The following is a 25649-nucleotide window of genomic DNA, read 5'->3' as shown; positions in this document are numbered from 1 at the left end:
ATGCAAACTCCTTATTGGTGGAGTAGGGGGTTAATTGACAACAACCTGATTTGTTCTGTATTAAGAAAAGAACACATCACATGATTCAAGTGATTTATTTGTCTTTCGTGTTCACTTAATTCAGGGTTCTTCCAGTGAAGCATATTTAAAAAAAAAATCAGAGGAGAAGGATGATAAATAATTATTTCAGTTGCCAAGAATATGGAAAATAGGCAATTAATACATGCTGTAGGACAATATGTAAACAGCAAATCGTATCACCTGCCTAATTTCTTTTGAAGCATATTTAACCTCATTAGTGGTTATTTCTTTTCTTTAAGCAACTTGATCTAACAGGATCACCTGATTAGCTGTATTTTTTTTATAACACGGAACTGCATGGTGAGCTGACTATAACTCTAAACCTGATTTATAGAATCACAGAATGTGCTGAGTTGGAAGGGATGCATCAGGATTACTGTGTCCAGCTCCTGGTCCTGTGCAGGAGAGCCTCAGGAGTCCCACAGTGTGTCCGAGAGCATTGTCCAAGCACTTCTTGAACTCTGTCAGTCTTGTTGTTGTCACCACTTCCCTGGGAAGCCCGTTCCAGCACTCAGCGACTCTCTGGGTGAAAAACTTACTCTCCATATCCAACTTAAACTTCCCGTAACTCATCTTCGTGTCACCTCCTCAGGTCTTATCACTGGTCGTGAGAGTGAAGAGATCAGTGCTTGCCCCACTGCTTCTTGTCAGGATGTTGAAGACCACAGTGAGGTTTCCCCTCAGCTTCCTCCAGGCTGAACAAACCAGTCCTCAGCCTCTCCTCATAAGGCTTCACCTCCAGACCCTTCACAGTCTTCGTGGCCCACCTTTGGGTGCTCTCTGATAGCCTTATGTCTTTCTTGTATTTCCATGCCTGAAACTGTACACAGTGCTCAAGGTGAGGCCATCCCAGTGCAGAGCAGAGTGGCACAATCCCCTTGTTTTACTGGCTGGTCAATTATATATATATGTGTGTGTATATATATATGTATATATAGGTGGCTTAGTCTCTTAACTACATGTAATACAGAAAAGTGTATGCAGTAAATGGTGGAGAAAAGTGTTTAAAGTTTTCTCTAGACCTCAGAGAAAACATCTTCTTTCCATGTCTTAGCAACAAGGCGTGAATTTTCAAATATGTTAAAAGCTGTTTTGGAAAGATGGGGAGTACAAAAGCCTGTCTTTGAAATGAAGAGAGGTGGTAGGCTTAAGTTGCATTAGAAGATATTTAGGTTAGAATGGGATGGTGGGAAATCAAGGATGATGGTGAACTGAAGTGAGTGCACAGTATAGAAGTGTGGGATCACACTTAAAAGCTGCATGCTTTTAAGATTAATTTTGGCAAGCCTTTCTATTCACATACAATGTAATTGCTTGTAACTCTTCCCAAAAGACTTCAAGAATGGGAGATCAAGCTGAGGAATGCTATCATGTCAGGAAAAACCTTGATAGCTAATCTTTCTAGACTTGGAGTGATTTTCTGGAATATCTCTGGTTGTTGTAGATGTATGCCCCCATTACATAAGTAAATGAGAGCCTGTCAGAGGAGCGGCTGGGATCAGGCATATTATTATAATATAGTATGGTAATAATATATTATATATAATATAATAATATAAAATGCAGCTTGAAGAAGAGGGACCTGGACTAGAAGACTTGTATTGTCCTGTATTGGATCTATGTGGCAAGTTTTGGTAGGGGGGAGGCTACAGATGTGGCTTCTGTGGGCAGATGCAGAAGTTGCCTCCGTATCTCACAGACCCCACTCTGTCTGGATTCAAGATTGACCTGCTGATGGCCAAAACTGAGTTAATCAGAGATGATGGTGTATTGCCTCTGTGATAACATACCTAAGAAAGTGTAAAAACTGCTGTGCAACATGGCTTGGGAGAGAGGGCTGAGAATATTTGAGAGCAACAGCTCTGCAGACACGGAGGTCAGTAAGGAGGGAAGCGGAACACGTGGTCAAGTGCTAGAGCATAGATTCCCCTGCAGCCTCTAGGGAGACCATGGCAAAGCAGATTGTCTCTTTGCACGCCCAAGCATCCCTGGGGTGTGGGAAACCCATGCTGGAGCAGCCTCCTAGCAGGACCTGTGGCCCCATGGAGAGAGGAGCTCATGTTGTGGGAGGTTTGCTGGCAGGACTTTGGCCCCCAGGAGACCCATGCTGAAGCAGGCTGTATCTGAAGGACTGTGCCCTGTGGAAAGGACCCACACTGGAGCAGTTAAGGAACAGCTGCAGCCCTTGAGAAGGATCCATATTGAAGATCAGAGAGGTCTCTGTCCCATGAGATAGTTCTTAGGCTGTACAGGGAAAGAGCATGAGGGAATAAGTGACAGAAGGTGTTTGGACTGACTGCAACTCCCATTCTCTGTTGCCCTGCAGTGCTTGGAGGCATGAAGTAGAGGAAATAGTAATGAAATTGAGCCTGGTAAGGAGGAGTGGAGTGCTTTTAACTTTTTTATTGTCCTACTCTGATTTGACTGATAGTAAGTTAAAGCTATTTTCCCTGAGTCATGTCTGTTTCACCTGTGGCAGTAAATGGTGAATGATTTCCCAGATTAGTGTCCTTATCTCAATTCATGTGTCTTTCATCATATTCTCTCTCCCCTATCTGGCTGAGGAGGGTAGTTACTAAGACTTTGGTGGGTAGCTGGCATCCAGCCAGAGTCAAGCAACTTCATGTCCCTTTTTACACCCCTTTGTCTGGTTCACTGAAGGCAAAGGAGTGTATAGAACCAGTTTAGAAAGTTGGTTGAATATAATTAACTAGGAATGGCCAGGTATTAGGTAATTAGTGGCTATAGTTGTTTGACTTGATTTTCAATTCTTAGAGTTGTTGGAGATTTTTCCTATGGGAAGAAATTCTTTAAAATTGAACACTTAGATGCCTGACCAAGTATATGAAGCGTTAAGCATACACTTCGGTTTTTGAACGTACTTTTGCTAAGCTCTTTCCTAGCTCATTTTTTTATTTGGTCCTTTGAATTCTGTTATGCTTTTCTTCTTCCTTAGTATATTAAGAACAGAAAAAGAGAGGTGGTTTTTTTGGTGTTTGTTTTGGTTTTTTTTTTTAAATATGTAAGTAACTTCTGGTTTCCAAATTCTTTGAAAAAAATTCTCTCTGACACTGGAATGGTGTGCATGACAACAAATGAGACTTCTAGGTTTTCTTTCATGGAGTGTTTTGTGAGTGATTCTCAGTGTTTTAGTTTGCAAGATGAGTATATTGACAGAGTGGTCCTTGTGTTGTAAAGGATATTCCTAACATGCATAGACTTGTCTTCAACATCTGGTTCCAGTGTTTGTGGTCCTTCAGACTGTGTCAGAAGCCTTTATTCTGTAGCCTATTAGCCTTCTGCAGTATTTTCATGTGTATTTTTTCTTTGTATTCAATTTCAAAAAGGTGTTCAACTTTTCATGTATGTATTTTCATGTAATACTTCTGTATCACATATCTTTAAAAATTACTTTCCAAGATGAAGAGTGTGGGGAATAATTAGGCTCAGCTGGATGTTTGCTAATGAATAACTTTGAACTGACAGTGTCAGGGTACAAGGCAGATTAGATCATTGTTTTTTTCCTATACTTTCCTTAACAGCTTCATTGTTACATTAATAAAAGCTTACTAGTATTTAAGGCATGTGAACTGAAAGTTAGATTCAGTTGACTGGAAATGTGTGAAAGGATTGCATGTGGCTTGCAATTATCTGTGAAATATTAATGGTGAAAATAATTGAGGGAGACTATGTCGCAGCTTGTGTAAGTTCCTGCTCTGAATTGTCATTTAGATATAGTTTACTCTTATGGTTCTATCCTGGTATTTTTTTGCTATGATGTGTATTTCATCTAAAATGAATACTGGTAGCAGTAATGTTATGGAGTTTTTGTCCTGTTTTGAAATTAAAATTTGTATATATAGGAATATTTTCTGGCACTGTAGATATCTTGCTAAAGGATTTGTTTCAAAGTATTTAAAAATATGGAACTTACTATGTGTGTAATTTATTTATGAAAATTTTATTTTATTTACACAAGCTTTTCTATTTCAGAAGACCAGCATATTTCATTATGAGAGTGTATGTTCGTTATTTGAGACAGCTACACAACACAGAATTTAGGATCTAGGATGAATTTAAGACAATATAGACCAGACTTTCTAATTAGTGTTTGAGTGTTAAAATAATCTGTGAGGTAACATTGATCATGTTGCTAATTTTAGCTACTCTTACACTCTTCTGTCGCAGCCCCATGACTTTGATGAATGCAGATTTGATATCAGCGTGAATGATAGTGTTTGGTACCTCCGGGCTCAGGACCCAGACCACAGACAGCAATGGGTAGATGCAATAGAACAACACAAGGTATGTAGTTTTCTGTTTTCTAATTTCCTTTCTCATTCCCTCATTAGATCAAGCATAGTGTTTGCAGAGAGTTTAAGCTTCCCTGTACAGTCATTAAAGTACTCACAGTATTTATGACAGGTGAAAGCTCAAAACTGAAGCTCTGTGTTAAACATGTTTCAAAGGAATTCACTTGTTCTTCATAGATAAGACTTTACTGGGGGCTAACAACTGGGAGCCTCTCTTGAGCTCTCTAGCTTGAAACAAATAAAAAAAGCTTTTATTATGTCTGAGTGATGTTTTCAAGGTTTTGTCCATCCTTTTCCTGATTTATTGCATTGCTTCTTATCTATCCTAGATGTTAACTTGTTAGTCTTAGAGTAAGTTCTCTAGGTTATCATTCTGGTTTTTGGCTCCTCCTTTTCATTATTTGACCACTTGTACTGTTATCTGATTACTCGCTTTTTTCTCTTTGTCTTTTAAGGCAACTCTTCATCCACATTTTGGTTCGGCTTTCTTGATCTGTTCCGTATATCTTCCAGTGAACTCAATTTAATTTTAAAAATACCTGACCTTCAAGCCCTTTAGGTCAGGTAGAAAGTACACAAAACATCTATTATGTTTTCAGGTTCAAGATAGGCACTGTCCCAAGGTGCACCATTAAACTACAATACCTAGGACAATGCAGCCTCTCAATCTGGGTTATTACTGGAATACAAATTGAAATAGATATCAAAATAGGTATGAATTTTTACCTTGAGCTTCTTGAAGTGTTGTCTGTATAGGTATGGTGTGTAATAAAGAGGTTTCACCTTTTATTGGCCATTCCTTGCAATAAACAGTGAATGTTCTTAAATTTAAAGTGCTGCCTTTTGATAATGGTTCTCTAAAAATATGCATCTCAATTGGACTATTCATCCCTTTGTAGTTTGGCTTTTTGCCTTCATTTCGATACAGAGGTAAGATCAAAACATAAGAAATTAAGTTCTAGAGCCAGGATTCTTTCCTGTAGTCTAAAGAAAAAAAATTAAGGTTAACAATGGAGTGTTCTTGAGACAGCAATACTGCATTTTATTCCTAGTGCAATATCTGAGAGAAATTTCTCATGAGGATACACTGAAGAATTAACTGGATTGCACATCCATAGAACTTGCATTAAAAAAATTGGTTGGGGATCTTGAAATATGGTTTAGTGTCGTTATGGAACATGATAGCCCTAGGCTAAAATTTAGACTAGGTTCCATGAATGATTTAGCTAGGAAATGGAGAACTTTAACCTGAAGCTGGATAAGCAGAAATGCAGTCTATATCATTGCATGCTGCCCTGTAGGAATGACCCAGATCCTGTCTCAAACTGCTCATCACAATGTCAAACCTTTTTCATGCTATTTTTCTATTCTCTTTTGTAAGGCTTACCTTAACTTTTGCTGAGTTGTGAGCTACAACTTTATGGAATCACCAGCTCATAATACAAGATTATTGACTGGTGGTAGTTTAGAGTTTGCTATTGGAAGTGTTAATTTGGAATTGTTTCTCTCTGCCACTTTTAAAAAAGATCTTGTGTTTTTCAACACTGATTTTTAATTTTTATTTACCTGCATTAGTGCTCAGCCCCTATCATGTGATATCTGGTTATTTTCCTTTGTCTGTCTGGTATTATTGATAAGCTTTTATTGCCAAGCTTAAATTGTCTTACTGAACCTCCTTTTCAGATCATGAATGAATGTTGAGGAGTACAAATTCTAGCATTCAAAAAGTGATCTCCCTTTATAAAGAAGCCTGATTAATTATACAATTTTTCCACTTAAAAAATAATCTTTTAATATTGATTTAGGTTTGGACAGTTTAAACTTCCACGCCTTGCAAGAATTTGGTAAATAAATCAATTGTACCAGATCTGTGCCTTTATGCTTAAAGAAGAATAATGAAGGATTGGTTATTTACATAATCAATTTCTTTCTTAGTATTTAAAATTAATATAGGGATAGGGATAATGAGAGCATTTTTCATTATTTTACTAAAGTTACTTTTCAGCTTATTTGTTAAAGATCTTCTGGAATGTTGTAAAAACAGAAGAAAAGTATATCTACAAGCAGGAATTGGTAATAAGTCCTTCTGTATATGCTGAACTGACAAAAACCAGTTCAGTTTGCATCTTGCTATCCTAAGGTAATAACACTGGATGTGACTGTTCTAAATCTTACAGCTTTTCCATGCAGTTTCATGGGTATTTGACATTTTTCAGTTTCTTTCATATTCTTTTATACTCTCTTGTGTTAACAGAATTTAAGGCAAATAGCAGTTGTCTTCATTCTTAAATAGAATAGAGAATACTGTGGCACATCACTTCTAAATAAGCTATCAAAACATTTAATATGCTAAAGTAATACATTATTTAAAAACATCCTTTTTGTATTATGCAACTAAATATCAAGAATATAATGATCAAGACAAAGCAAGGAAAACAGGAGAAGTTACTGCAGTCTTGTAATAATAGCTTAGACTCAAGTTGAAAGTGTATAATGAAATCTCAGAGTTACTAACATGTTCTTTCCAGAGCAATATGCCATTGTCTTCATAATACAGTAGGAGTTTTGTTTGAAATATATTGTAGGTGTAGAGGTACGTCTGTTGCTTCTAATGATTGTAGAAAAATACATGATAATCTTGATCAGAAACTTTGGAAAAGTGCTGTGTTTAGATAAATAGGTGTTTGGTAGATGTAAACACAACACAGAAGTGTCCAAATCCAGTCTTCAGTCTGATAATTATTAGTGGTTCTTAAAGAATGTCTCCAAATGTCTTGTTTCTGTGCTTTCATTGAGGGGTTACTACTGTAACTTGTAATTTTTAAATAGGTTTGTATGGAAAATATTTAAGAAACAGTACATTTTTCTAATATAACTTTAAAGGATCTGAAATAAAATGGAATCTGGAAGTCAGTCCCATTTTTCATTCAAATTTGTATGAGCAACACTTAAGTGAACCTTAAAGTAACTCTTCATTCATCCTTTAATTCAGTTCAACTCATGCAAGTTTTGTATCCAAAAACTTGATTGAGAGTAGGGGAAGATGGGCAAAATATCTAATTGCACTGAAAAGTTCAGATTTCTGTCAGTTACTCTGACATTTTCTGAAGGAATTTTCTGGTCAGGTTACCAAACCTCATGCAAAAATTCCTTCTGGGTAACCTGTTTGAGAAACAGGTTCTTCAAGTGGCACATAATAATCTTAATAAAGTCGAGAGAAAGGAAATAATTTCCTGTACTAAACAGTCATTTTACTTAACATTAGTCTACTGCTGCATAAAGTACTTTTTTGTTTGTTTTTGAAGTTCTTTGTTGCTTACTGAGTGGGTCGGTAGTTCTGGTAGGCTGCTTAAGCTATTTGCTAACAAAAGTGTGTTTGTGAGATTTAATGTAGCATGTCACAAGGTTGTTGACTTTGAGTAAGAAAAATAGACAGAAACTTTGACTGTGTTCCATTGTGCTTCAAACAAAGGGAACACTGATTTAAAATTAATTTTACATTAAAAATGAGTATAAGGAAACATAGAAAAACTTCGTGCTTAGCAGAACCAATGAGTAGCTGATGGCTGAGGAATGTAGAACAGCCAATGTTCAGGCATAAAAAACATTAGGATTTGTGGGGTGTTTATAATTGTACTTTTTTTTGTATTGAGGTTCCTGAATCCTTACCACATTAAGTGTTTCAAGTATAACTCAAAATATTTATTCATTGCCCTGCGCTGGAGGAGGGATACATCTAAAACTACTGTAAAGCCATCAGTGAGGCAAATGAGGAGGTAGTTCATGTGTAACCAGGTATCCATTTTTCTGCTTAAATGTTTCATTAGATGTATTGATCAGGCATTTCTCTGGTGTCAAAACATTGATGGTACTTGAGTACTGCAGTGCTGATGTATTTGGAAAGTTACTCTCTTAATAATATTTTGAAAGACTGCCTCCTTCAGGTCTCTCATGGTTTCAAAATGGAATTTGGAATTTCTAACCTAATATTAGATAAATTGGCTTAAATGTTGCTGGTTCAGTGCTGTGAGAAAATGACGAGAGTGAATTGCTGTTTGTTGTGAGAAACATCTATATAAGTAACCTTATTTTGAGCAAATGAACTTGAACTCCTGAGATCAAGATAATGATTTCTTGTAATGTTAATCTACCACCTAAGTTGAGAACTTGATGAGAATTTATTTAGAAATTAATACTTCATGAGAAATTTTGCATCAGTTTAGATTTGTCCCACTTTGTTCCATCGTAGTTTTGAATTTTCTGCACACAGAAGAGTCTACACACATTAAGAGTCTGCACACAGACTCTTAATGTCTTCGTTATTGACTTTGTGGCTCTTCAGCAATATAGATTGGTAGTTTGGTCTTGTATTTGCAAAATCTTTTGTTTATCAAACCAAAATAAGTCTCCCTGAACTTCTTACAATATCTGATTTTGCTGTTTCAAACTGGAAAAGGTAATTTTTCGTAGGAGTACCTAGATATCCAACAAGTTGGCATGTAGGGAATAGGTAAGTTTTCTTTTTCATTTTGAAGTGATGATGTACAAGGTGTTTATATCTAGAGTAGGAGGCATGAAACTCAAAGTTTGACACTGAAAGGGATCAGGTGTCTATTTTCCGAACCTAATTGATATATGTCCCTTTTATGGGGATGAAGGGATCTGTCTCCCTTAAGTGGGCTGTCTCCCTAAGTAAGAATTTTCCTTGAAGGAGTGGCTACTGCTTTGTTGTTTTCTTTCTTGGTTAGACACTTTGGACGGAGTTACCTGGTTAGAATAGTGTTAGAAACATCAAGAAGAGTAAAACTTGTATCTCCTTTTTTAGCATTTTTTCCCCAAATGGGAGGAGACATGGCAACCTTGGCGTCAAAGATAGTTTAGCTTTTAAGTAATTGTAATTTAGTTCAATTCTTTGTATACTATGACATGTTTCTTAAAATATGAGTTGTCAAACCAGGTAAGATGCTTTAGAGTGCATTTTTGCATTGTTTAAATGCAGATCTAGGTTAAATGGTGGGAAAAACCGACTACACTAGATTTGACAGTCTGCTAAATTCAAATTTAGGGAAAATTTAATTATTAAAGCAGTTGAATAATTTTGTTTATTTAACACTGATACTTGTTTGAAAATGTAACTTAGAATTGAAATATTTAGCGAGAGGTGGTTATTTTTTGACTATTGATCTTAGTTCATAAGTCAGTTTAGAAAAATGCAGAGTAAACTTTAGACTTTGACTGCAGTCAATAAGGGCACTTTAGAACATTATTATGTGAAAATTCAAAACCCAAAACCATCATCAGCCTGAAATTTTCAGAAAATTCTTGTTAATCACATAAAATGGATTTACTTTTCTCAAGTAACCTAAAAAGAGCTAGCAATTACCTTATCTGTAAAGTCTTTAGAATCATTGATTTCACTGTTACGGTAATCTGCCTGTTTTGTTTTCCCTTGTCAATGTACTATTCTAAAAGAATTACTGAATATGCTGTTACACATTGAAAAATATTGCTAGTAACAGTAATTTGTGTTGAAACAGGAAAGGCAGCCAGGTGGAGAGGACAAGGGGAAGCGGTGGGCTTTTGCTAGTCTAAAATGACTCAAAATCAATCAAAAGCAAAAGTCCCAATGGATGAAACCAGAGCACCACAAAGTTGTGCACTTGAGAAGCATCTTAATAACAAAGCAATCCTCAGAGTACCTACCCAGAGCTAACAGATCTCCCCTCTGCCTGCTGTTCCTGTTCTGAATGGTTGAATTAATGTCAGATTGCTTAAATCTGTTGATAATGAAAATCATCTTCTGGATAAAGAGTGTGAAGGACTTCAGGTAAAATATTGCAGTATATATGAGTATAATGAGTATAATGCATATGTTAAACTCGTATATTAAACTCAGAGGAAGTCTTAAATTTCACTTCAGACTTGATTGTAAGCACACAGTTTCTCAGATCCTAGTTTTTGTTCTGTAATTGGAATATGTCACCTTCAGATTGAGATCCAAGTGCATGTGCCTGTTCCTTCAACCTATAAATGCCTTAAGAAATTTCACATTAACCATACTTAAAATCCAGTTTTTGTTTGAATATTATATGTAAATATTGATCTATGAGATTATTTTTATTTAGCTGTTCTGAGAAAACATTGAAAAATGCAAATAGAGGTAACTTTCTCATAGTAATATTTACTAGCACTGGTTGCCAGAGCAAAAAATTTTGACCCATTAATCAGGTGAGAAACCAGTATCAGTTTCAATTTGTGAACTAATGAGCTTGGGTTATCAACATTCTGTGAAGTCAGGGTAGTTTTCTCCTTTTTTATACGTCTCTAATCCTGTCCTATAATGGATTTAATATACCAATAATGGCAATAAAGACATGCAAATAAATCACTTCAAATCTGTTGCCAGTCTGGACTAAAATTAGTAAGATAATTTTAAATTAATGGTATGTGCAGAGAAATTCTACAGAAACATTTTCACTCCGCATACTAATGTAACAAACTTAAAATAGATACTAAATGAGAAGTATAAATTTCTGCCATCAGTAAATAGTTTCGTACATTCAATATAGCGTTCCTATTTTCTGGCACGCCGTTGAGGACCTGCTGGACCAAATAGTTGAGATGTTTGTGTAGACTGTACTTAAGTGCATACTGAAATGCTGCAAATAGTCTTCGGAAGTCTATTTTGATGTTGCAACCTTTATACATTTTTTAAATCAGCTTACTATATTATTGACAACTAGTCACTGTCAAGTTCTAGCAATGTTTCACCCAAATATTCTAATATGGATGCATGAATATTAGTTATAAATACAGTCTTGTTAAGTATTTTGAAATAAAAACTTTCCAGTAGTGTAACTTCAAATATATCATATAGGAGGTAGCAACAGGAAGGGGTGTCTGTTGCCATTTCTCCCTCTCCTTCCTCTCCTGGAGTTTGGTTGTTTCAATCGTGTGTGGTTTTTGAAGTATTTGCTTCCTCAGCACTTACTGTTAAGGTCTGGAAAGACCTGTGACTCCCTAAAATTTTAATTTTTTGCCATTTCATAGTAATACAAATTCTTCTGGCCATACTTTCCCCTGTAGCCATTCACAAGTAAGACTGGCATAAGTGGAAGCAGCAGTGCAGGTGAAGGAAAGCATGGCATATATGGGAGTAGATACATATTGTTCAACTTCGGTTTTATTTATCAATAAACCGAAGTAGGAATGTGATGATGAAACCTCCTTTTGCCTATGTTGGTATCCATGTCCTAAGTGTTGTAACAAGTTTCTTAAGTAATCTTGATGTCAACTATTGTTTCCTATTAACCCGATTTGGATTTCCTCGTTCTTTTGTCTGGTGCTCTGCAGCATGCAATAAACTAAATATTTCTGTGTGGCTGATAATGATTCTATAGCATACACTCTTCTGTGGTAATGCATTTTACTTTGGAAGCTGGTGACCCACTCTCACTGGCATTGTGAGGCCCTGGCTTGCAGCATTAGTGCAGCTGGCCTGAGGAGCCTAGAAGACAGCATTCAGATACTTATGTTAACCTGTAAAAAGCTATTTTAAAAGCCTCTTTACCTGTTTAAGAGACTGAAATGTATAGGCAAGTCACTGATGAGGGGCAGAGACACACTTAAAGGTGTTATGAAAATACCCTGTACTAGTTTGAAACTAAAAAGTCATGAATTGTTGCTCAAGCTTATGCAGGAACTTAGATGTGTTTTTGTTTCTGTCTCTGTCACTGTTGTGTGTTGATGTTAAATATGTAACTCAAGTTCTTGTGTATTCACATTTGACATCTCCCAGCAAAGCTGAATTTGAAGTGTTTGCAAAACTGCTCCTTGATAACTAAATAACAAAATATGTTCAAGCACAGGATTCTGAACTTCGCAGTAATAAGCTTATTTTTTTTGATTTTGACCAGAACCTTAAGCAGAGTGGGAAACACATAGGGAAATTATGTAGCTGTCTCAAGTCTGAGCACCTTGTCTAATTTTCCAAATTCATTTGTCCTTCAATTGCGATTTTTTTTTTTCCTGTTTAGTGACATCTGAGTGGTATAGAGATCAGCAAAAAAATAAACTGAAGTACCATCCTAAAGGAAGAGTCATAAAGTTAATTGTAATTCTTCTCCTAATATGAACTAAAGTGATCCTTACTAGGTCCTATGTTTCACTATAAGCTAGACTGGGAAGTGTTGTAACAGTAAGGGCTTATGGAATCATTTGCCTGATTCTACCATCAAACGGATTTCTTGTCGTCATCATAAAATACGAGTTCTCCTTTATTAAGTAGTCTTAGAGTAAATCTAGAGAGATTATTCTGTTCATTTTTGAAATACATAGCATTTCTTGTCTTTTACTGTTAGAACAATTCCCCATTCTGCAATTGTTGTTCATGTAGATGTCTTCACAGCTTTCTGATACCTTGCATGGCTGTCTTATAAACTCAGTTGTCATCTTTCTGTGAAGAATAACACCAAAATAGGACTCAGTATTCCCACTAGGATCCTATATGTGTTGTATAGAACACAGGATTATTTTGTGGATCTTGTATGCTACCATTTTACACCACCATGAGGTTTTTTTACTTATTCAGCTTGCAAACCACTAAATCTGATTCATCTCTAGAACTATCTGCAGATCGTTACCTGTCCTGTACATGTACAATGTTTCTTATAACCAAGTAAACTTTGGACTCCATTTTTCTTGTATGTCCATAAGTATTAAGTTTGTGCTGCTCTTCTGTCAACTTCAGTCTTTCCAGCTCAGCTGCCTTGGGTAATAATTATTGTGCTTTGTGGGTTTGGTTCAGTTTAAGTGATTGTGCTTCTTGATAAAGTATGGGGACTGTCTACATGAAAAAAAGGTTAGATTACTTAGCATATCTCAGTTCATAACTGAGCTTGCCTGTTACTCTGTTGGGAGCAGCTTGTCTGAATCTGAAGCTGTACATAAATGTGCACTTAAGATAATTTTAAATCTTGGTATCCATGAAAGCTGTGATCACCTATGTTTTCCTAATTAAGAAGTGTTCTCTCCTATCTCTACTCAGTGCATAAATAGGTAGTCTTTACAGTCTTAGTAGAGATCTTGAACTCTCCTCTCATGCCCCTGCCCCCAAAAGGTAGTGAACTTACTTGAGATGGCTTACTCCTATCTTTCCTTCAAATTAGCTAAATATACTAATTGATTCAAGATTCAAATGCACAGAAAGGTTAAAGTAAATTTTTGATCGCTGCATAGGTGGTGAACCAGGGTGTTCTCAAATAGCTAATGGATGCCTGAAAATTACAGTTCAAATTGCAGATTAGCAGAGTGTTGCCTTTTGGGTGCAATACTGTGTGAAGGAAAACAGTTGCAAAAGTGCTAACTCAGTATCAAATAATGTGAAAGGCTTGTGACACTATTGCTCCACTAAGCTGTTGAGTGCGTCAGCCCACATTTTTGCAGTGCTATATAATGAAGAGTGATGTACATGGCTAAAGTAAACTCAGTCTCAAGAGTAATGCTCGGTCTTGAGGTGACCAGACCTCTAGAAGAGTCGACTTGTGGCTGGCTGTGCAGTGAATAGCCAGTCTCGTTGCTATAAACGAGTGGGATTCCAGTAGTAAACTCAGAAGTGTTATTAATTCACTTCGTAAAAACTGTGGTTGATCATTTCAATAATGCATACTTTCATTCAGTAGAAGTAAAGGGAACATCAAGGTTTATCACCAGCAGAATGATGTGCAGTTGTCTCTAGGAGTCTGAGTTTTCCGTGGCAGTGGTAGCGTGTTCTACAAGTCTCCCTGAAAATAGTATTGTGCATATAGTGTTATGTCGGGTTTGATTTTGGTGATAAATACTCCTTCAAATTAGTGTAAGCTCTTGGTATCAAGAACAGAAAGTAGAGAGCTGCAATGTAAAAGTAGTGATTGGTTAAACAGTTGAAAGTTGGCACTTGTCAAATACTTGTGTGCTGCTTACTCAGAATTATTACTCATCACCTCGAAAAAATGCTGTGCGTTAACAGCTTAATAGAAGAGGCTTGGGTACCTCTGCATGCCTCGGCCTACCAAAGGTGGTCTTTTTTTGCTTTCTTAAAGAACTTTTTAGGAGGTGGCTTCTTCAGTGAGCTTTAATTACAGTGTAACTCAATGAGGTGATATTAATAGGTCATAGTTAATTCCCTTGCTGTAGGTAGGGGCGCTCAACCGCTTGGGTGGAGTGCACAAGTACCAATGAGACAGAGTAACATTGAACAGAGGTAACTTTTTGGCTGTTTTGAGAGGCACACACACCACCGCTATCCAGCGAAACTCCTGAAAAAGAGAGTAACCACAGAACCTAATGTGACTCTAAAGAGCTGGTGGAATTCTTTTGGAAACACATCATTGCTTGGGGCACCTGCTCTTTTAATTCAATGTCCTTGCTATTTATCAGAACCTCTTAAGGTAATTCTTCCACTATAATTTTCACTGTAGGTCAGCAAAAAGATCGGGTTTTTTTCCTCCAAAAACAGATCAAGCATGAAAATATGCATTTCCTTTTATTTTAATGTTGTCTATGTATAGACTGACTTCAGAGGAAAAGGAAGTCATGCTCTTGAGCATACCTAGTTTAAATAGTAGGTGAAAATGAAGGGGGTTAATATTTAACTGCTACTGTTTAAATATCCCATATTGCTTGGTATGAATATAGGCATCAGAAAACGGGGAGTGGAGGGTCAAATAGAGAAAGCTGTCCATCTTTCTACCCCCTTTGTAATCTGGAATAATTTGTGAGGATTTGTGTATTACTCTAAAATTGCTTGTTTAAGCAAGCAAATACACTTGAGGATGCTCAGCTGATAAGAATTACTTGCCCTGGTGTGCAGTCAGTGTACACTGTCTGAAACTTGTCAGTTTTGGAAGAAGCTGCACTTTCAGGGGAAGATTAGATGGATTAGTCAAGTTGTTATTCTTTTGCTGTTAATAACAGAGGTTTTTTTCTTTAAAATTTAATTAAATATTAATTAAATTTCAACGAGGGAAACTAAGTCTTGTATATTCCATTATTTTAGCACTAGTATCAGCAGGAACTCTAATACATATGATAGTGCATGTCATTTGATGTTGCTAAATTTGCTAAGTGCACTTATTGCTGAAAACTGTGTTTCCTGAAGGAAGACTAGGGGAATGCCAGTGAATCAGCAGTTTCAGTTGACTACACAAGCATGTTTGCTGCGGCAAACCTGAATGTTGTCACTTCCAAATTGTTGAAACTTTCCTTTCACGACTGAAAACAATAGTTCTTTGTCTGTCTTGGCACCCTTTGCCATTCTTGGGCCCATGATCGAACAGTAGCTGTTAAATTGCAGCTTTATTAATAAGTAGTTACAGTTAATACTGTTTAAAGCTGGACTAAAGCTTTGTCCCTTCCAGCCCAACACACTTGATTAATTATAAACAAAGCAGATTGTTTCACTTTGACCAACCCAGTCTTTCTTTGCCTGTATGTTCCAGTTATGTTTCATAACAATTGCTTTGCCTTTGAAAATAGAAATTAGAATTCTCTGAAGAATGCATCTTTGTTGGGTGTAGGCCTAAGTATGTAATTGGACATGTTCTGGAGCAGGAGGTGGTACTAGAGATCTTCCATCCTAGTAATTCTGATTCTACAGTAAAAACCACATTTCTTACATAGCAGTTAACTCTTCCTTGCTTGTGTTATATTTTCTGCTTCCCAGCAAAAGAATTCATCTATCTTGAAACAGGGTTTTTTTTAACAAGAAGAAGGGGTTTTTTTGCCTCAATTTGCTGGTTCCCAGACTTTCCAATGTAAATAAAAGGTCTGATTAAATTGTCTCCTTCAAGTTTTGCTTCATTCTTGTGCAGTTCAAAAAGTGTAGCATCTACTTATTTCCATTCTTGTTTCTACCTGTCTCCAAATATGCTAGGCTAAGCATATTTGGAGACAGGTAAGGTTAAGCAGAAAATATATAATTCATGTGCTTAGTGATATTTAGTGGGTTTGAGGAAATCTGTTAGATAAGCCTGCCAATTTTGCAAAGTACGAAGAAAGGGCAAAGATAACAGCTACTTAGGCTATTGCTCCCATAATCTAATCACCATACGTAGGACTTAAGGTTTGTACAAGTATATCTAATTGATCTTCAGAGAGTTACTCGACTGGTTGGTGTTTTAATTCTTTAAAAGAGACAAGATGGAAAGTGTTCAGCTGACAGTACTAGTCATACGTAGTCTTTCTCAGAGTATCCACCTGAGTAGACAGAACCTGGAGTAAAAAACATGCTCCGTTATGGGTTTTTAACTTGGTCTTATGGGAAGAAAGTCTGAAATATGTGAATCTGAGGCTGCATTTAGGAGAAACACTTGTGTTACACTTGACTGGAAAAGTTCTCTGCCCGCCTTGTTGATTTATACTATCTTGATGTAAGAGCCCTGTGTTACACAGGAAATCTCCTATTTTTCTTTACTGTTCTTAACTGTGAGGCAGATTTGAGTCTGGAGTTCTTTTGGATATAGGTACAATAGCTTCACTTTCATAATTTTTATGGCTACTGCTTTCTCAGTGCCAGAACTGGATTATAAGAAGATCTGTCAGAATATGAAAATCTGGTAACAGAATGTGCATTTTGTCACTGCCATGCAGAATAGGAAACCACACCTTACGTACCATCAGGTGGGGTTTCCCTCCCCTCACTTCACAAGAGAGTGAAGTCAGCTTTTAATGTGTTGCAGTTCAAAGCAGTCAACAGCAAGAATATGGCCATTCTCCCGAAGTCTTAATGTCACACCCCCATGTGCACACTGCTATCTCTGCAGGCAATAGCATCAATTTCAGTTTGTCAACCCTTAACACGTGTAGCTTTCTCATGATTAATTGTTCAGGGGTACACTCTGTGAGAGAACCAATGGGATTGGACTTCTGCAGTATATAGAAAATATGAGTCTGCAAAATAATTGATTACATACATACTGAATGTGTTTCTGCAATTGCCTGGGTTTTTCGTACAGTGTGAAATTAAGGCACAACTTCTTACAGAAAGGGCTCTATAGCTTGTACAAAACAGACATGTTGTCATGAAATAAGATAATTTACTTACTGTAGAAGACTTGGGTTAAAATAGGCACTAAACTGTTACACTATTCTCTAGCTAATACTTCTGGCAGGAGGCTTTTGTGTTGGTACCAGCTCCGTACTGGCACCCTTTATCTTGTTTATACTTTTTACCCCTCTGGAAAGCAAAGTAAGACGAAAATGGTGTCCCGAAGCTTAATGCACAGCCTAATAAGGACTAGCAGTATTAGAGTTCTGTGAAGAACTCATGATAACATTTATCTTCAAAGTCCTGAACACTTTAGGGCCTAGATCCTTTGATATGCTTTCCTCTAATGTACTAGAAGCAGCCTTTGGTTAGCTGTTTTCCAAACAGTTTCCAGATTTTCCTTGAAGGCAGGGTAGGTCAGCTTATTGTAGAGACCTTTGCTGTGCTTGAAGCTGTTTTTCATATTACGCTGAGGGTGTTGGCTTTCAGCAAATAAAAGCAGTCTGTTTCTTTTTGCATCAATGAACAATGATAGTGTGGAGGTTGTTTTTGTATTGGCAAGTGAGTTTAATGTATTTACTGACATGTTTGTTAATACTGTATATAATATCAGTTAATATTTTAATTTTCAAAGATGAGTTTTCTGAAAGCTGCATTTGATAAAACAGTTCTACAAACTCCTAAATAAGCCGGTATAAACTTAAGTGTTATGAATAGAGTAAATAACATTTCAGATTAAATATGTCTGTATCATTACTACATGACGTTCAATGGGTTTGGCAGGCTTTAACTAAAACTTTGTTTCTTCTGGTGCTTCTCAAAATGAGCGTACATACAGGGAAAACTAGTTTGGTTAGGGCCTACTTAATGTGGCAGCCTACGTCAACCTGTATATGAAGAAATCCTGTGCCTATTTATCTGCACTGGTTTATAAAAGTATCTTTAATGATGAGCTGTGTGTTTGCAGACTAATGACAGAACAGCTGAATGTAAATAAAAGTTTTCTGCTTGGACATGGTGTTTGAGACACCATGCCAAATTTTCTCTGTGTCAAGTATTAAACTTTTTTAAAGCTAAATTATGTTGAGCCTAACTACTTCTTGTCAGATTAAGCTCTAAAAAATCTGAGCCAGAACATTTGTCAGATTGATTTGAACTATGTCTTTGAACAATCTTAACTGAAAATTAGTTTGTTCTTAGTTGGTTCACTGTTTTGAACTGACTGAAGTCTGATTTCAGAATAATTTCTTTAATCTCTATTACAGTTTCTAATTCACTGTCATCCATTCAGTGCTAAATGTCATTGTTGCTACTTGCATGCTGTGTGGAAGACTTTACCCTCACTAAGAAATGTGTCTCAAATGTAATTATAAAGGCTAAAGGTAAAACTGCTCTGGTTTTAATTGTCTACCAAGAAAAGGAGGTTTCTGTGCACAGCGACTGGAGCAGAAACAGGGTAAGGGTTACTACTGGTCTTTGACCATTAGTAACCTCCAGGCGTGTCTGTTTCCTTTTCACTATTTCCCTCTAGTGGTCACACACCACACTGACCTGGGGAGATTAAACATGAGCTGGCACTAACGCGAAAGTAATACGAGTGTATGACAACTTATTTTTCCCAGTCCTGACCTGTTACACCACAGATTACTGTGAAACCTTGTGACAGAAGGACATATTCTCATGTTTTGAATTGGTGATTTGCCAAGGTTTTAGAAATTAACTGAATTTTTATCCTTCTATAAACCCAAATGTGTCTTTTACTTGAAATGTACAAAGCTTTTAAATTAGATAAACTCATAATCTGAGTTTGCTTTTAGAATCTGAGTTTTGAGATCTGCTTTAGATGCATATATTTGCCCTTCTGTATCTGTGGCTAGGTCTTACATCTAAACATTGGAAGTATTCAGGTAATTTATCCCTTTAGCATTTTTGTTTTATGTCATGTTAGACTTGTTCTTAACTCATCAGCTAAAATGATAATTAAAGAAACGTGGTGTTATTCTTTGTAAAACAATTAATGTTTTCATGTAACTGTTTTTAGATCTTGGTAAGCCATCATGTATCAAGTGTTTCATAGGATTACTAAAATTGAAAAATACCTTTGATATTTCCACATTCAGTTGTCAACCCAGCACCACCACCATGTTCACCACTGAGCCACATTATAAAATGTTGTATCCACACATTTTTTTAACACTTTCAGGTATGATGACCACCACTTCCCTGAGCACTATATTCAAGTGCTTTATAACCCTTTCCATGACAAAAAATTTCATAATGTCTAAACTGAACTTCCCTTTCTACAACTTGAGGCTATTTCTGCTTGTCCTGACACTTGCTACTTGGAGTAATGAGACTGACACCCATCTCACTATATCTTCCTTTCAGATAACTGTAAAGAGTGATAATGTCTCCTCTGAGACTGCTTTTTTCCAGGTTGAGCTACTCCAACTCCCTCAGCCATTCCTCATCAGACTTGTGTTCCAGATCCTTCACCAGCTTCATTTGACTTAAGACCTTTCTCATGTTGCTTCCTATGTAGGCTGGGGCAGGCACCTCAGGAAGAGTACAAGGACGTTTGTAAGTCATGTAGAGAAAGAATTAGAAAGAGGAAACCTTAGCTAGAGCTCAGTCTGGTCACTGCTGTATAAGATAAGATGTTTTTACAAATACATTAATAACAAAAGGAGAGCCAAGGAAAATATTTGTCCTTTAATGGGCATTTCGATGAGGAATACTGTCACCAAGGATGAGGAAAAGGCTGAGGTACTTAATGCTTTCTTTGCCTCAGTCTTTAAAAGAGAGGACAAATATCTTCAGGGCAAGCAGCCCCCTGAGCTGCTAAACAGGAATGGAGATCAGAACAGATTTCCTGTAACTCAGGAGGAAGTGATCTCCCATGCCACTTAGCCACTCACAAGTCTGTGGGGCCAAATGAGATTGACCCAAGAGGTCTGAGGGAGCTGATGAAATACCTTTCCAAGCCACTGCATCATTTATGATCAATCCTAGTTTAACCAGGGACACCCCAGATAACTGGAGATTTGCAAGTGTGGTGCCCACCTACAAGAAGGGTGAGAAGGAGGATCTGGGGAACTGTGGCCTGTCAGCCTGACCTTGGTGACTTCAGTGCTGGGAAAGGTTGTGGAACAGAGTATCTTGAGTGTGATGATTGACACATACAGGGCAACCAGGGCATCAGGCCCAGTCTGCATTGATCAGTGAAAGGCAGGTCCTGCCTAACCAACCTGATCTCCTTTTATTATAGGGTGACCGTCTTAGTGGATGAGGGAAAGGCTGCAGATGTTTTCTGTCTAGACTTCACTAAAGCCTTTGACACCATTCCCCATAGCATTATCCTGGAGAAACTGGCAGCCCTTCGCTTGGACAGGTGCACTGTTCACTGGGTAAAAAACCAGCTGGATAGTTGAGACCAGAGAGTGGTGGTGGAGGGAATTACATCCAGCTGGTGGCTGGTCACCAGTGCTGTTCCCCAGGGCTCAGCATTGGATCTGGCGTTGTGTTGTATCCTTACAGGCAATCTGGATGAGGGGATCAAGGACACCCTCACTCAGTTTGCAGGTGGGAGTGTTGATCTGCTGTAGGGTAGAAAGGCTCTGCAGGATGTACATTGGGAAGAATTTTTTCACTGGAAGGGCAGTATTGGAATGGGCTGCCCAGGAAAGTAATGGAGCTGCTGGAGGCCTACAGTAAATGCCTGTATGTGGCACTTAGTGTTATGTTCTAGTTGGCATGGTGGTGTTGGGTTGGATTCAGTGGTCTGGGAAGTCTTTTCCAATGCTAATGGTTTTGATTATTTTCTGCCTGTCATTCAAAATGGTTGAGTTTCTCCTTAGATAATTATGCCTTCAGAACTCTGATACTTCATATCCAATATGTTCATCTTCTGTTTGAAAGTAAAATTACCTTTGGGCAGAATTATTGTCTATTTAATTTGAGCTTAATATATGGAATCTTTATGTTGTCAAATTGATGTATGATTAGAAATGCATGTAAAGCTTCTACTGATGGCAGAATGCTGTTACATAAAGAGCTTTTAAACCAGACTGGGCTTTGTTTTTAAACAAACATGGTTTTGACTCGTAGAAGGACTGGTTTTTATGCATCTTCAACCCTGGACAACTTGAGGAATCTGAAGCTGTATCAGGAGCATGGCAAAAAGTTGCATGTATTGGAGTCCCTTATTTCATATAACTTTTTTGGTTCAAATGTGTAATAGGTCAGTGAGCCTTTGTTGTTTTTGAAGGAAGTAGGTGTTGGGAACTGACAATGGCCACCTCAAGAAGGAAATAAGAGTAGGTAATAGGTTTTTTGAAAGTGAAAAAAAAACCCTGTTAATTTTAATAGGGTGTGAGATGCAAAGCAAGAAATGTATTAAAAGTAAACCCTTCTTTTCCCCCATTTTTCCCAATTTACTGTTCGGAGATTGTAATTTAAACAGCATGTATTCTCATGTATTTCCTTAGGGTGTAAAATAGTTTTCCTTAAATTATTTGTCAAATATATTATGGAATTTGACAATTCCAACTTTATTCTCCTGTGCTTCCTAGATATTACATACTCTAGGGTATGCCAGCCGTTTGATAGAGATTCCTCTTCTGATTGTTAAATGTCTAAGAATTGAGTGGAGGGGAAAAAACAATATGTTTCCGAATTTAGCAGTGACAAGATAACTGCTATTTGCAGTAGGTGAACAAGGGACTTTGTGGGTTTTGCAGGAGCATTTGCTTTGGCAGTTTTTCTTCTTACAGATAAGAAGCAGAGATAGCTAAGCATATTTATCTGCTGATAGATGCCTTCTGTGTTGCTGTAAAGCTTTTTGTAGTCTGTTTCTTCTAGTGCAAGTATAAACCTTGCCTGCACCTGTACTTTGAATCCTAGCATTTCTTGTTAGGAAAATGTTTATTCTGATTAAGCAAAGTGTAGGCCTCTCAAGTCCATATCCAAACAGGCTCAGCCTTGCAACAAGCACCTTTTCACAAAGGCAAATAAACCCTCACTGCTGTTTAACTATGCCCTTTCAAAATCTCATTATGGTCTTTAGCCCAAGATTCTTCAACATAATACTGGTGGTTGATATGTTTTTCTGGTTCTGCAGAGGTGATATTAATCTTTGGTTTAAAAATAAAACTAAACAAACAATTGGAGTAAGAGGCAATCACTCCTTCCCTGCCGTTTTGAAGGGTAAGTTAAGATTGCCTTAAATGCCTGTTATCTGTGAAACAGTGTGTACCCTAGTCTCCTTGCTTTGTGCTGCTGTTGAAGCGGGCTGGATTATCCCTACGTGCTCAGTCCCTGCAAGGCACGGGCTTTTCCTCCACCTAGTGGATGCTCCATGGGAGAGTCAGTTCTTGAACTCCTGCAGCAGCTTTTCCTACTGCCTCCTGGCTCATCTGCCTTAGTTAGCACTTATGCACCAGCCCTGGCAACACTCCCTTTTGAATTTTATGCGTTGTGATGATGCAATAATATTTTATATAACTATTATGCAATTTTTTATAACTGCTAAAAAGACCGATGTGACTAGTGCTTTCCCTTGGGATCAGAACTGTTATTATTTTTAAAGGCACAGTTGCGAAAGTGCTAGCCTTAAGCCAAGATTAGGCAATATGTAATGGAATTAATTCTTTAAAATCTATTAAAAATTAAATTTAAAATTAAAATCTATTTTAAATCTATTTAAAATCTATAAAGCTATTTCCACTAGCTTTCAAAGCACGAAAACCAAGTAACAACACTTACTTTAGTGCATTGGGAACTGACACCAAAACATCAGTGCTTTTTCTGCTGGTATCTAATAGAATGGAAGTTATTAGTTCTTGTACCACAATACAGATCTTATCTGTCCCTTTCCTGACAGCCTAGACTCATGGATGGGATAAATATAGCCTCTCTGTCTTGCTTATAGTCCTATGACCAAGGATTACAAGCTGCTTTAGATTTATTACTAAGTAAACTAAGTGTTGCAGTTATTGTCGGCTTAGGTTTTGGTACTTTTGTTCAGTGAAGAGTTTTATTTTTATACATGTTTTTCAACTTGGAATTCCTGGGCATTCCTTCTGTGCACGTAATATGCGTATTTACTGTGGAATTGTAACATACATAACTCCTGGACGAAAGTTAGATCTACATGTCTTTCCTTGTTTTTGCAGTTTCAAAAAACATCAGATTAGAAGCTCTTCCCTTTTAAATAGTCATCTGCACTGTGCTTGGGAGGGCTGTGGGTGGGGAGTCATCATCCAGCTGCTCTGACCTGGATTGTGGAATTTCTATCTCTGCCTTCCTGCTAACTACCACCTTGGTTTTGGAACCTTAAATTTCCATTATCAGCAGCTTTAGAACAATTGAAAAATCAGACCTACACTCACAGGATAATAATACCTTTAATTTCAGTCCTCAGAAATGCATCTTGTACTGCCCAACCTGTAGTCTGTTGTGTTTTTACTGTGCAATAATTTCCTAGGGTAGTCCTGACTTTGCTCATCCTAGCACTAACCCATCTTTCTGAAGCATTTGTAGCAAATCTAAAAATTGCCTTTGGAGCATAGTTGTTTTACAAAGCGTATCTGCTTATTTTCCACCAAGCCTTTCACAGGACCTTCCAGCTCTTTTTTGTTACTACTTTTTTCTATATTCTGTTTTTTTCATAAGGTATTGTGGCTTGAGCTCTTGGATGTTTGATTGGGATTTTTCACAAATACTGTAAAGAATTAGATTAGAGTCACTGTGTCCTAGTATCTGTTCCATCACCTTCTGGGTGAGCTGTATGCCTTAGAGGGTGGAGCTGCCTGCTGGTTGTGTTATGTAAAATAATAAATAATTTATAATGCTAACTGAATATATCTGCCTTGATGAACAAACATACGTTGAAGTGCTTCACAAGCGCAAAACTGGGACATAATCAAAATAATTCCTTGAAGTCTTGTGAGAATAATTTGCTTTATTTGTTTTTTTTAAGTGGGAGAACTTTGCTGTGATTCTGTGCTTTATTCAAGGATATATTTTCTACTTAATGATCCGTGTGAGCAGTAACAGAGATCTGCAATATGATTCTGCAAATACTTAGCTTTTTTTATTGAAAGCACCTTTTCTGGTGTACTGCCTTGTTGCTGATACTGGAGCATCTGCTCCAGTTAAAGGATCAGATGAAGCTTTGGATCATGTGGCTCTTTCCTCTTGTCTGTTGTAACAAAAGGATTAATGGAATTCATGCATTGCCTTAGAAAGCTGAAGGTGTTGCAATTACTATCAAATGCCAAATGTTTTAATATAGCTTTGAAGCTGTGATGTATGCATGGAATTTCAAAGAACTGCGTCTTTTTACCGAGCATGGCAATTTGGCATTAGTGCTTGATGGTATGAACTGATACGACTTCTACAATTAATTTTGTTTTCAAAGACTGTTGATTTCTATCATACGAACTTCACCGGCTTTTCCAGCTTTTATCTTGGGAAATTAAAATTTGTATAAACAGAAGAAACTTTGTCTACATTCCGCTTCTCAATGTAAATTATTATTTCTGCAGTGATTAGTTAACGATGATCTGCTTTGCAAGACATAAATGCGGCAGTGACCTGCTCTCGTTTAGATGTTGCGGTAGTAGAATGGTGGGGCTTTGCATGATTCATGCTTTCTTTGTTTGTGCTCATCTGCTTGCATGTGTCTGCTGTGAGCGGGATGGCTTGTTCTGTGCATCAGTTAGAAATGAGTACTTATTTTCTGGTTCTTGTGAAAAATGAGTCTTCTCAATGTAATATTTTTTTCTTCTTGGCTATTCAAACAATTGTCTGACACAGTTTTGTGAACACGGTGTGAAAATGTACATGCTTTTGATTCATGATGTGTGCTGTTCAGTCTGCTCTTAATGCCTGCTGAATTTGCTTCTCCATAACAGATAGTTAATTATATTGCACCTTTTTATTATTGGACTTTGCAAGCTGATCGGTGTATCCCTATAACTGTGCGTGCTGTTAGGTGTACAATTCTGTATTGTGGATAAATTATTTAGTGGAATTAATTATAACAAGCATAAATGACAGAGAAATAAATATTCCGCTGAAAAGGTACCTTAAAAATACCTTTAATGATGTGGAAAGAGGTGTTTGGTTTTTTCCTTTCAGTTTTTATCTTGTGAACTAAATTAGCTGAGCATTGACTATATGCTTAATATTGGAAGAAAAGGATTTAATTCAGATGTAGAATATAAGGC

The 25649-nt window shown here is 37.1% G+C and overlaps 1 protein-coding gene across 5 annotated transcripts in view; it reads left to right on the top strand.

Moving 5' to 3' along the window:
* Nucleotides 1–25649, top strand: part of CERT1 (ceramide transporter 1) — a 75489-nt gene that overhangs the window by 17379 nt on the left and 32461 nt on the right. For 2 of the 5 annotated variants that reach the window (XM_014887624.2, XM_014887544.2), the window contains exon 3: nucleotides 4270–4386. In XM_014887624.2, the coding sequence (XP_014743110.1) occupies nucleotides 4270–4386 (117 nt within the window). Of the gene's footprint in view, nucleotides 1–4269; nucleotides 4387–24250; nucleotides 24796–24963; nucleotides 25048–25649 lie in introns of those variants that run through there. The other 3 variants (XM_088156574.1, XM_088156575.1, XM_088156572.1) reach the window with 3 other exon arrangements.

The sequence above is a fragment of the Sturnus vulgaris genome, chromosome Z (assembly GCF_052056855.1).
Source record: "Sturnus vulgaris isolate bStuVul1 chromosome Z, bStuVul1.hap1, whole genome shotgun sequence".
Lineage (NCBI taxonomy): Eukaryota > Metazoa > Chordata > Aves > Passeriformes > Sturnidae > Sturnus > Sturnus vulgaris.
Note: the sequence above shows the minus strand (reverse complement) of the source record. Positions and strands in the feature narration are given on the sequence as shown.